The 13,663-nt window shown below is 38.5% G+C and overlaps 1 protein-coding gene across 4 annotated transcripts in view; it reads right to left on the reverse strand.

Moving 5' to 3' along the window:
* Positions 1–6,641: 6,641 nt before the first annotated feature.
* LOC131684296 (chitin synthase chs-2) overlaps positions 6,642–13,663 on the reverse strand; it is a 132,411-nt gene continuing 125,389 nt past the window's right edge. For all 4 annotated transcript variants that reach the window (XM_058967028.1, XM_058967027.1, XM_058967026.1 and 1 more), the window contains exons 10-12: positions 8,064–8,267; positions 7,640–8,002; positions 6,642–7,580 (exon numbers count right to left, since the gene is read on the reverse strand). In XM_058967028.1, coding sequence (XP_058823011.1) covers positions 7,359–7,580; positions 7,640–8,002; positions 8,064–8,267 — 789 coding nt within the window. In that variant the 3' untranslated portion in view covers positions 6,642–7,358. The remainder of the gene's footprint in view (positions 7,581–7,639; positions 8,003–8,063; positions 8,268–13,663) is intronic.

Consider the following 13,663-nt stretch of genomic DNA (forward strand, 5'->3'; position numbering starts at 1 on the left):
CTGCAAGGTAAGCACCTATCTTTATGAAAAAATGTTTTTCATGTTCCTTTATCCAACCATATCGACGGAACAATGGTTTTGGAATCCTATATGCACCAGAAAAAACCTTCATAAAAATCAGTGAATGTGGCAACTCTGCCACTAAGCCAAAGCCACAGCAAAATGAATGATGAAAATATTTTCATTTTTTGCATAAATGTTTGGTCTTCTGCACTGAAAAGTTGATAAAAGAGATCGCCTTGTTTAAAAAAAATCGCGCATGGTGTTCATTAATCATGCTGCATTTTCAATATAAGTATGGCCGTGTCTTGTACACAACCCTTTATTTTTTTCGTTTTTGTTTTTCGATGCTTTCCTAGTTCAACCTTAATGAGCTGGATGCTTCAACATCTGATTTGTAAACAAAAATGGTTGGTTCGGTGAGTTGGTTGTAAGCTAATTCATAAAAAAACCTGTTTTAATCCACCTACTGGTGTAATTGAGCCTTTCTCATTTACCCCAACTATGACTCAGTAGCAACTTATGTTCAACATGAATGTGGAAATGTTTATAACATTCTTATTACACTTAGCACGCTGACACACTTTAAACAACAACTTAATCAGCATAAGTTCAATGTTATCTTCAAGTGATCATATTCTGGAAGTCAGGGGGAATGAGTACGGAAGGGGATGTGCGGAAAGGATTAATTAGAGTGAAATGAGAGGATGCGGCTGAAATCCCTTATTTCGGTACGCGCGGTGGATGAAGGGAATATGAGTGCGAGGGTGATCCAAGAAGAGAGATTAGGGAAGGTTTCAGGGTAAGGGGGAGAGGTGGTGAGAGTTCTGCTACTGCCTTCCATTTGAGAATTGATTTGAGAAAATCGGATCAGTCATCTCCGAAGAACCGATGTGACTTTAATAGTGAAATACCCAACAAACATTTCGTGGTTTTATAAACGTTTTAACGGTTGCTTTATTCAGCTCTAGCTGAACATTGGAAGTATACGTGTAATCATATATCGTTTATTCCACCCTTAAATATCCGGGATTTGGAGAATTTATTCAGCTTGTCTGATTAAGACACATGAAAGAACAATTCTTCAGCACGTATACAGCCTGAAGAAAACCACAGTACACAGCTTTACCAATAAACCTTTTCGTACCGCTATTCAGCTGAGAGAATTATCATAGGAAAATTGTTAAAAAAGACATTTATTTCAAGTTACACACGCCATCAATCTCTTTGGAAGCCATATTCTTTTATTAGTGTTACGTTACAGTTAGAGAAAAATTGTATTACCTTGTTGGAAGTCATATCACGTACCTGGAACCGAACCAGCAACCTGTTGAATACTAAGCACTTACCTTACTGTCTGCACCAATCTTGCATACATCGAATGCTTAAGATTTCACCGATGTACCGACAAGTCTAGGCTGCTGAATAGAGTCTGTACAAAGGCTACAGTAGCCTTCTATAGATTTGAGTGAACCTAGTTGGCTTGGGTTCGAATCCCAACCTACGATAATTTTTTATTTCAATTTTTTTTAATTAATAATTTTTAGAACATTCGGGAATTTTAAATTAGATAATTTATTTATTTCCAAAATGATGATTATAGTCGTTTTTGTTTCCAAGGTGAGGATTTATGGTTGTCACAAAACATTTAGATAAGTAAAAATGGGTGTTATATAAAAGTGGTGGTAACTGAATGATGGATTGAAGTCATTTATAATTCTAAGGTTGCAATCTCCTCAATTTATTTACCACTCCCTGCCAAATGATTTTCTTTCCATTGTGATTTTTTTGGTAAGCGGACGTCGCTGTTCGAATTCAATAGTTTATTTATTTATATCAACTAAGTTCGCCAGCGTGAATAATCATTTCATTGTACCTTTGTTTGCAAGTTGATGGATAGAAAAAAATCATGGTGACAATGCTGGTGTCAAAAATTTATAGCGACGTTGGAACAAAAAGTTTCTCTTGTGTTCAATATGAGAATATTCATTTTTCACAAGTAATCAGACCGTTTCGAATTAAAAGGTAAATTTACATAAACGAGGGCGCGTGTGATTTGGTAAGCTTGTACATTGAAAAACTGTAAATCGTGTATTTCCCGTGGTAAAAACTCAGTATATATAAAAAAAACTTAATAAACTTTCTTTATTTCTTTATTCATTTATTGATCTATAGCTCCTTAACTGTAATATATGCAAAACATCTCAATTGGAATATACCGAAATAATAAAAAAAATCCTTCACTTAATAGTAAAAAAAATATTGTGTGTGTTGGGACTCAAACCCAGGTCGGTTGCCATTCCTCATGATTTGCTAATCGCGCCAATTTTTGTAGTAGTTACAATTACCTTTGTTAAACACATAATTCAGCTAAAAGTCAAAGGTGGTATAACGGCAAATGTAAAGGTAGAAACAACCTTTTGAAGACATGTAGTGCAGCTTAATGATTAAAGGTAATACTATTGGTAACAGCATCGTTTATTCAACTCGCAATTCAGTCTAATTAAGATGGTTGAATAAAAGCTTTAATATTGTCGCTATTACATTTATTAGCAGTATAGTTCAGCCTAGTTGGAACTGGCGAATACTGGATTTTAAATAGGCTGAATAAACTGTTAATGTTTAAATAGTTCAGCGAAAGTTTTATTCAGCTTACATAACCTTTAATCTGCTTTAAATCAACACGTAGTCTTATAGTTCAGCTCCTAATGTTTGTTGGGTATGGGTGTTTTTATCTCTCAACTCGCTCGAACTGTCGTTCTGGCTCGTGAAGATGGCGTGTAACATTCGTGTATAACAAATCGGGTTCGCTGTTATCAGAAACAGGGACGATGGAACCTCTTTCTTAAACCTACTGTTCAGCCGTTAGTTAATGCTCACAATAAACTGAAACACGTAGTTTTTGAAGAAATACAATCCACGTGAACCACTTCACCAATTCAATCTATCTTTGCTTGACATATTTTTGTTTTTATTACCATATCTCAAATCAGATTCATACTAACACTTACTAACACTCACTAAATTATATATTCCCTCATATACACTCACAATCTTTCCCATCCTAAACGTATAAACGCGCGTGGGCTGCGCGATAACACTAGCCTGGTTACAAACACGAATATGCAATTGCAATCATCCACATATATTTACGCCCGCGATCTTTCCAACATTAAAACACCCCGGTAATTAAGTGAGTTTTTAGCACTTATAAATTTACAAACGCAATCACATGTATTAACCCACCGCTTGCACGATCATGAATCAGTCCCGTCCGGAAATCATTACCATCCATCCTAGCAACTTAGGTCCATACAATCAAAAAATAACGTTTATATCCACTAGACAACACGGTCCATGGCGACATAACTGGGAACTCTGGTAATATGGAAGAACTCACTTTCTTCTACCATCTGAACAGTACACCGAAAATGCAGTAACAGATTCTGCGCACTATCATCCAAGAACACACGCGAATATGCGAGTGAACACACGGTCATAAAATAGAATTTATACACATGAAGTTACATACACGTTAGCAAACGCGGCCTACAAACGCACACGCGATCGAACACGTTAACGTACAAATGCTCGAGCTCTACACGATGATACAGGCGATCTCGATGTCCCTACGCCCGCACATATTTAAATCGTACAATGAATATCACATTCACAACCACGGCCCGCTGCAATTGGCTTTAAGCTTTACCTTAAGCAGTGTTTTAGTGGGTGACATTGCCTGTCTCGTCTGCAATTGTAGTGTGTGATTCTGCCGTGAGCCCTTCCGAGAATCTAGCTCTACAGCTCCAGTAATTTTTTTATTCAGTTCGTTTATTTGATAGGCTTAGCTTGGCGGTGCCAAATTGTTTTTTACATTTTAAATACTTAAAACTAGGAGAATACAATGTTCAAATATTTTTTTATATTGAGAGGAAGAATTCTAATGCTATCTTAAGACTAGAAATAGAAACCAGAAAGTTCTATATACAAGAGTGGAGGCAGAAGATTTTTTTCATGAAAAATTTTAAAACAAGGAATCCAGTTTGATATTCAAAATTTGGAGGGATAATTTTTTTTCGAAATATTTTACAGTTATCTTAAAACTAAAAATATAGTTTGGTACATAAAAGGGGAAACAAGTTTTTATGAGAAATTTCACAACTTTCTTAAAACTAGGGATACAATTCCATTTACAAGATAGTTTTAATGATGAATCAAAATAACAGCTATCTTAAAACTAGGAATACAGAATACAAATTTGATTTTTTTGGTGGGGACTTATGCTTGGTTAAGATATTATTATTTCCATCATTGGTGTAGCAGCAGTTGTATCTGGGACAGGGGAGAGAAGGCGTATATGATGACATGTAAAGAAGAGCAGAACGTGTAACTTTCGGGCAAATGGGAGATCAGCGACACAGTGCCTTTTCAGTAGGTCGTCGAGTACCGGGTTGACAGATGGTATTTTTCAGACCCGCGGGGAAGTTATCAGACCATCGGGTCGCTCTCGCTTCAGTTTCCTTCTATGCAGGGCAATGGAAGTCGCATAGTGGAACTCTGGCACTGATCGGGTCTACAAGGTAGGACAGAGAGCTTCTGGAAATGAGAAATATAAGAGAGAGAGAGAGAGAGAGAGAGAGAGAGAGAGAGAGAGAGAGGCTAAATTGGGATGTTTATCGTTTTTATAAAGATGTAAATAAGTGACATATAGGGGAGATCGCGATTTGCCAGCATATCCCGGACTGGGACATTGGGTGGTCTACCTTGGGTCCTAAGGGAATTCTTTAACTGAGACCTGGCGTCACAATACCCGACGCATACCCAGACAACGCGATCGATGTCGTGATAACCTTCATAACAAGCGCACCGACTACTCTCTGTGAGCCCAATACGTCGCAAATGCGTATCCAATGTGTAATGGTTGAACCGGGAAATTACACGTATGAAATTCTGACCCACATCCATCCCCCTGAACCAAGGCTTCGTTGATACCTTCGGGACAATAGAATGCAAGTTCCTCATTGCTCCACGAGTTTTGCCAACTGTCGAGTGTCCTCTGATTACAAATACTGAAAAATTCCTTGAAGCAAATTGGTCTTTCGTATATGTCACCTTCTAAAGCGCCCACCCTTGCTAAAGGCCTTTTCATTACCCGGGATAGAGCAATGAGAGGAGACCCAAAGAACGGCAATCTGGTAAGACTTTTCAGATAACTTGCGCAGAAACTCCCGTATCTTTCCCAGAAACTACGGGAATTGCTTTTTAGGCTTCACCGCACGAAGAGCCTCGATAGAGTTGAGGCTGTCCGAAATGATGAAGTAGTGATCTGTGTCGATGATCCCAAGGGCATACTGAATAGCGGCTGATTCGGTGACGTAAACTAAAGCAGGATCATTGAGCTTGAATGAAGCGGTGACATTATCATTGAAGATACCGAAGCCGGTGGACCCATCGAGGTTTGATCCGTCGATGTAGAACATTTTATCGCAGTCGACTTTTTGGAATTTATTATAAAATATATTAGGGATCACTTGTGGGCGTATATGCTCTGGGATTCCACGGGTCTCTTCCTTCAGGGATGTGTCGAAGAATACAGTTGAATCAGAAGTATCAAAGAAAGGGACACGGTCGGGATTATACGAAAAAGGATTGATGCTCTGTGCCATGTAGTCGAAGTACAAGGACATACAATGGGTGTGAGAATTAAGCTCGACGAGCCTCTTGCAGTTTTCAATCACCAGCGGGTTCAAGATGTCCCATCGGATGAGCAATTGATATGAGAGTTCACATAATCGATTTTTCAGCTGTAGAACGCCCGCCAGCACTTCGAGACGCATCATATGGGTCGAATGCTTGCAACATAAGGGAATGCGCAAGCAAAGATACTGGATTCAACAGCTCCAGTAGAATTGACGTATTACGATTGTAACGGTTTATATGAGAAATTCTTGTGTGACCTTACTAGCCAACCTATAACTCCGGAACCAAAAGCCAGATCTGTGATATTTAACAGTAGTCAATGGGATATCTGCATGATTTATTCGAAATTAAATTTGTACAAATCGGTAAAGACCTCGCTGAGAAACAGTTCTTTGGAGTTCTTTGGGTGCATTAAGCACCGCCATAGGTGACCAAGCTACTTTGATCGGAAATTAGATGTGGTTCTTATAAAATCTCGCATTGCGCTCGTCTGAATGGCGCATCAAATATAACCGTAGTTGCTCCGCACCCCGATTTCAGTGAAGCCACTAGTCAATGAGACAGTCGAACATAAGCGAACTATAGCAGTCTCTATTGTAAATGGGTGTAGAGTATCTTCTCTTGTAAAATTTGTTTTATTTTCCTGCCTACTGTGTGCTTTTCGATGGCATTCCTTGAAGCTTCCTGTAAATTTATATAAGCGGCTGTCATGCGCCTATCTGAGTTGTGCTTTCATATAATCGCATTTCGAGCGATTATCCTGCAAGGCACAATATCTAGTCCGGTTTGTTTGTTTGTTTATTTATGTTTTAACCCCAAGATTCATTCGCCTTAAGTATAAACCGGTTTCTTCTCCGCGAATGTAGATATTCTCTTAATAGATTAAATATATTTTCGCGTTTTACGTGAACGTATTTTCTTTCCAGTAAATAAAATGGCAATTTTATTGTAAAAAATATATATAATAAGTCTATCAAGTTCATTCCAGTTTGTATCATTTATGATTTACATCGAGGTGCAAGAGCTGAAGACCTAAACTCATCAAATTATAAACTCATTGATCTACGTAGAAGAAGAAAACTACAACACAGAAACGTAAAAGGTCACAAGGAATGATAGGGTGAAGCATATTTACAATCATTTGGTTATTTGCGGCAATGTTTTTGAGCTTACATTATTCGACGTAGAGTTGGGCCTAAAATTGTTTTTATTCTTGAACAAATAAATATGAGAAAGGCGTTTAGAAATCATGTTTGCAACATTTGATTTGGAAGTATATTTGGACTTCAGCAGAAATTTCGATGTGTATGTAGTTTCTCGTCAATTAAGACTATGTTAGTGTATATTCTATTGAGTATTTTTTGCTCAAGTGTGTACCGTTGTGAGTATATCAGTTGGCAGTTTTCATTTGACAGCATCGCAAATCGTTGTGGTAAAGTGTTTTACAAAAAAAATAGTATCGGCAGTTAAAACAGTTAGAGTATCTGCTGTTGAATTAGGCTATAAATTAACAGATTTGTCACACGTTCGGCAAATCAACGTTTCATCACTTTCGATTGTTTCCTATAGCTAAACACGGAATTTGCTTGTTTTGAAGGACGACCAATTTCATTCGTCCCTAAGGGGGGAAACAAGCACAGGGAAGAGCTCCGGTTCTGTCACAGCCGTCCGTTGTTGCTGCTCCACGTGACTTGATTGCGAGGCTGCAGCCTGAGCGAGTTGCGATCATCGTCTTCAATCACAGGTTCGTATGCTTGGTTTACCTGCCCCGTAACCCCGTAAATGTCGCCACCCGGGCCTCCATTCACGTTGAAGATGTCTTTCACGCTGACTCCCGCGTTAGAGGTCCTCGTGGGTCTTGCTGGGGGGTTATTGCTGGACTGAAATATGTAAAAATCAGAAAAAAATGGTTTTTCGGTACTCCATATACGATACTCACAGTGTTGACTCCAGTGATTCCGTACTCGTTGTTGGCGCCTAGCGTCTGCATCTGAGATTTTCGTCTTTCGGCCATCACCGAGTTCTTGCGTACCTCTAGCGCACGTATTGTTTCACGGCGCATCGTCATTCTTCGCGTTAGGATCGGAGTACCGCTGTTGTTTTCGTCTGCCGTCAACTTGAGGAAACGTTTCTTGAATGCCACGTCCAGTGTACCGATCTGTCGCCGTGGCTGGCGAGCTTTTTCCAGATTTTGAATCGTTCGGCGCCGTGCTATCCTGTCTGGTCCGCTGCCGGAATCGTTGTCGTAGTCTCCATCTATTCCTTGGAGCCTCTGGAGATTCTTAACGATCTCTACCGCGTGCTGACGAAGAATGAACAAAATGGTTAGAAGCCCACCCAAGGAAACTGGATCCACATTATACCTTATCTATAAGAGCATCTTGCGAAAGCTCCTCAGGCTTTTTATTGCAACCCCAGTTGAGTTCGGTCGAGGCCAGGATATGTGACAGTGTGCCGAAACGATGGAACAACATGGCGGTGAATTGGATCACGAGAATCAACGCAAAGAAGAACACAAACACCAAACCGATTGGTTCTAGCTGCAGATACTCTTTCGATATGTGAACCTAGGTACAGGACAAAACGAATTAGTATTCGTAGCATGGAGAAATTATTATTGGGTGATGTTAGTTAGGTTTAGCACAATCTTTTACGATCCAAGGACTCTGTCTTGGATCATTATGGCCTTCTTGTATGCAGCAGGGGGTTAGTAGGTCATGTGAGGGGTTTCTGATTCTTAGATCGTTAGTAACCTAGGGAGTGATGGAATCCACAGTTAGTCACATGATGGTGAATTTGAATGGCTTTGGATAGGGATCAGGAGATTTTTAAAGGGTTTGTCCAGAAACATAGTATTGTTTAGCACAGGTCAGTTGGGAGAGGTTAACTGTCGCACAAGGTCGGGGGCTCAAAGACGCATGCACTGCACATTGCACCGGTTATACTCGCGGATATAGCATTTGGTTACTATTTTTTGGGGATTTCAGTTTTGTTGAACCTCTGTTGTTCGTTTTTTTTGCGATTTGCATTCAAAAGCCATGCTGTTAGGCTCGAGTGAGCATGTGCAACCATCATTCAACCTTAAACTATGTATAAACACAAATATTACACCAGGGTCTCTTTGTACACGGAAATAATAAATATTTATTGTTGCTTGCTGAACTTTCTCGACAAAAGAAAGTCATATTTGAAAATTATGTGAATTGTCTGACAATTCAAATTCTTTTTTTAAGCTATCGAATACTTCGAAAATCTGTACAGCAAAATATTTGGTATGTAATTAACGAACTTCTACAAAACATCGGTAATTTTGTGACCGTTGAAATGGATATCTGAAGGACATAAAGAACGCAAGCTGATGACGTTCAGACCTATGTTAAAGAAAACAATGCCGTTTTGGTTTAAGGCGAAACTAGGTCAGATTCTAACCTGAATTGCTGCCAAAATTTATGAACTCACAGCGGCTGGTGTTGCAACCTGACTCAGAGTCAACCAAAAACAGCATTAGTGTCGAGTATATTAGGTAACGGATGATTCCGAAGAATGCAACGTAGGGGTAGGTTGGAATATTGATCATCCCAAAATTAATATTCATCTCTGTCCATGTTTACATTTATGATTGAGTGGTAAGCGTGTCCCCTGCTCACCCCAGCGGATCTGGATTAAATATTAGCCGAGGATGTTGAGATTTTCTGAGGTAAAAAAAAACCTGTGGTCACGACATCCTTCGAAAGGGAACTAAAGCGGTCCATGTGTTGATAGGCCGGTGTCCAGGGTTCAGATGGTGGAGTCATCTCTCTAGCGCGGGTGATGACAGAGGTCGATGGAAAATAAACAGAAAAAAACCGACTCCAAATTTGGTCCAATTATCAATGAATTATGATAGACACTGAACGATATTGACACTGATAACTTTTCAAACTCCATTCAGGGATGTTTTCTGCAATGTTTAAAGATGTTTATTTAAAATACAATTTATGTTGTCATTTTCCTAATCTTTCAAAAAATTAGGCAAATATTAGTCGGTTCCGAATCTTAACTGCTATCAGTTGGCTGTGGTCCACAAGGAAGTTGATAACAGTCCAATATCTTTATCCGGACTAAAACCATCGACGAACCGACGTGCCACATGGAACAAAAAATGCGACAGATATTGTCCTAATTGTTTAAATTAAAATACGTTATTACACAAGCGGCATCTGTATAATGGTTCGCGTGGTAGTCTTCGTCGATAACACAATAGTACGGAAAAATCAAGGTGTATCGACGTTGTACCAGGTATGCTAGAACGAAAAAACTTTCTTAGCATGTTGAAGATTGTTTTTGCAGTTTTTTGTTATCCTATGTATGTACTATTTAACAAAACTGTCCGTTACAAGCAAAAAAGTAACAGAATACATGCATTTTTCATAAGGTCTGAATATTATTTTGATGCATATTACCACTACATATGCAGCTGAGGGAATTGCACACCTCCTGTAATATCAACATACTTATCGAGAAAACTGCTCAGATTCAAACATGGCGGAGCGATCTGTCGCAGTTTGACAGTAGTGATCGCTTCATTTCAAAACAATCGTTATTTTGTATGGGACACTTTTCGAATGCCTCTGTCATGTCGGTACGTCGGTGCTAAAACAGGTTAGGACACCGTATGGCATCTAGCGGGATGAATTGGGCTCCTGCTCCCATGTCATAAGACGACTGAAAACAAATCAAGCTTTGTGTAGAGAAATGAATGGTTGACAGGACTAAAATATGATTGCTGAAAATTTGCCAGTCGCGTTGGGCCTACCATTGCTATGTCCAGCGAATCTTTGTCACAGTGGACGTTTATTTCTTCGCAAATTGTGAGATTCGATGGTTATGTCCCCAACATCCGTTTCGGGGTTTACTATAGTCGATTATAAGCCAACTTGTTTGGTATCTACTAGTAGCTGTACATTAAGTGCTGGTGATGAAATGTGTAGTGATCTAATCGACTATGGTTAGAGAAGCAAACTTCATCATAAACGTACAGCAACTATGATTCAACCCGTCTTGTACAGGAAGCAAAAGCTTTCACGAATCATTACGATAGAGGTAAATTCTATGTTGGAAAGCTAACAACGTCATCGTGGCTTTCAAACAAACAAAAAATGGCATGAAAAATCTTCGTGAAAACCCTCGTGCTAGCATACTTGCGAATGCTGCTATTAGTCTTCTATTCGACCTCACAATATTTCTGCTGCCGGAGTTGATATGACTGTTGTTAACATATACAGGAAATATATGTTTCGGTCGGTATATTTACCACATAATGAATCATCACCTTCCGATGATTTCAAAAGAGTTGTATCGTGTTGTGGAAGAAAGCGGATTGCACTAAAAATTGAGAGTTAGGCAAAAGCCCATCAAATAATTTGAGGTAGTTCAGATATACACACAATATATACACGATTTGGCAGGGAAGAGGTGTTAGACCACTCCGACAGGATTACGTATGAGTTGGTTAACTGCCTTGAACCGAACGAGCTCGATCCATCATTATCTGATCATAAATACATCAGCTTTGATCATTTTTTTTTTATCAATTCGATTATTTGGCACGGCGCACAGTGGCACGACGAGTGACAAAACACCAAAAATCAATATCTTGTAATTCTTTTGTAAATATTTATTTTATTTTTCTTTTGGTTGGAATAAAAGTATCTCAAAATTTTAAGATAATCGGATAAATAATTAATTTTTAATACGTCGCTGAAGCAAGTGATGTCGAGGGTTTATGTTCAATTCAATTTATTCGAATCGTTTGTACCTTCGAACTTGAAATGGCGATATCTCAAGAACTACGTGGCCGAATGAGATAGTTTTGAGCTCTTTGGAAAGATGAATAAATATGCTAAACTATAGATGTAAGATTTTTGTGCAGAAATCGAAAACGTTTACTCTGAATCAAGAAAAAGCAATTGAGAAATTGAATATCATATCAGTAATTTATCTTTATACGTCTTACAATTTTTGAGATGGTCTCCCATGGGTCACTTATCATGAATTTGACTCAAAATTTAGAGTAGTTTCAAGATATATACTACCCATGATCGCATATTTGTCCCGTTTTCTATGGGATTTCCTATCTTTATGGGACTGACTTGCGATTATAGGCAGTATAGGACTCATCTTGCGTATTTTTACTCCGAAGTGTTCATATCTATGTTTCAGAAAACGCCCATATGGAGACGCCAAGTAGCTCATAAATCTTCTTACAAATTAATTACCTCAACAACATCATATTACTAAAATTCAATGTGATTAGCTACTATTATTAACGTGTATATCAACCCTTTAACGACCAACGCCTTCAAATGGGTTAACAAAAAATAGTCGGAAAAAAATTCTGGAATTTCAAAACTGACAGTAGTAATGGACTCAGCGACCCAAAATTAGTTAAAACCCCAATTTTTAGCCATATAAACCTCTTTTTATAATTTTGTCACAAATTTGTATGGAGAGGTGCCACATGCGGCGCTTTGATCATTTAAACGTCCCGCTAGATATCGTTACATATCGTAATCTTAAATTATATAGTTGCATGGTGAAATGTCGATCTTGCTAGACTCAAAAAGTTACGCAGAATCACAGACTCAGAGACGGGAGGACCGCGGCATTTAAGTCTGGCCGCAAAGCTTACAGAAAAACCCTTTCATCATCTGAGCGAAGTGGTTGGAAAAGCCTTTGCACAAATTTATCAATTTTCAACGACGCTACTAGATTAACCCTTTCATGCCCAACTTTTTTCTAGTGCATGAAGGGTTTCAAAACTATTTCCCTTGAAAACGATGGGATCAAGAAACATGAAAAGCTTTTTTTCATAGAGATAGGTGCTTCCATCGCAGTGCTATTTTTACCTTCCAATATTCAATACAAAGAATCCTAGAATATTTACAATAGTCCAATTGCGTGGAAAACGCAGCCAAAGACAATCTAAATTGATAAGTTTTATCAGTTTTCAATAATATTGCAACATAACGAAGGTATATGAAAAATTCATTTTCCGTCAACGTAAACTGTCCCTGGCAGCACTGCTCCATCGGAATCCATTCAGTCTTATTGCAATAACTTCAATTCTAAAGTTGATCCTTTTAACTGTTAATACTCAAATGAAAGGCTATAGTCACATTTATTAGCCTTACTTGTTTTTGTGAGCAAATCTTGTCTCAATCAAAAATTGTAACTGATTAAAAACTCTGTTGTCCACAAACAACATGGGCATGAAGGGGTTAAATACGTTATTTTCTAAATATAAAGACATTCATGCCAGTGCAATTTGAACTACCAGTGGTTAATATTCGTCTGACGAAGTTGAAGTACTCAACTATTTTTTGACTTACACTTTTCAGACTCTACGGAGCCATCACCGAAGACTGCCCAGAGTTATTTTATACTTTTTTTTATTTTTAAGCTTTTCTGTTTAAGCTGGTTCGCTTCAAACATCCCCCTCCATCTGAGTTCTGTTCAGATAGATCTAATGCACCCGGTGCATGTGTGGGGGCTGAAGGGAGAAGTTGAAACATTTCGGTCAGAGTTAAACCATTTTCAGAGGATGGCCCTGATGGCTATGACAAGGGCATGCACGACAACACCTACTGGTACTTTTGAACCGCTACACCCAAGTAACCAATAAGCATGATAACGTAACCTAATATTAGCTTTGGATCAGCCATACACGGCAGTCTTGAAAAACCTTTATGCCCTATATTCTGTTATAGTTAATTCTGTATATGTTCGAATGCCGTATGCTGAATATAATTCTCAAAAGGAGATGGAAAAGAAATATAGAGAATACAGCACAAACACTCAGACTCGCTAGTCTGAGGAAAAATATCTTTAAGTCATATGAAGTTAAATTTTTAACTTACATGACATGACATGACTAAGAGCATCTTCAGCAGCGTTTTCTTTTATATAGGAGTTTCAAAGTAGA

The sequence above is a fragment of the Topomyia yanbarensis genome, chromosome 2 (assembly GCF_030247195.1).
Source record: "Topomyia yanbarensis strain Yona2022 chromosome 2, ASM3024719v1, whole genome shotgun sequence".
Lineage (NCBI taxonomy): Eukaryota > Metazoa > Arthropoda > Insecta > Diptera > Culicidae > Topomyia > Topomyia yanbarensis.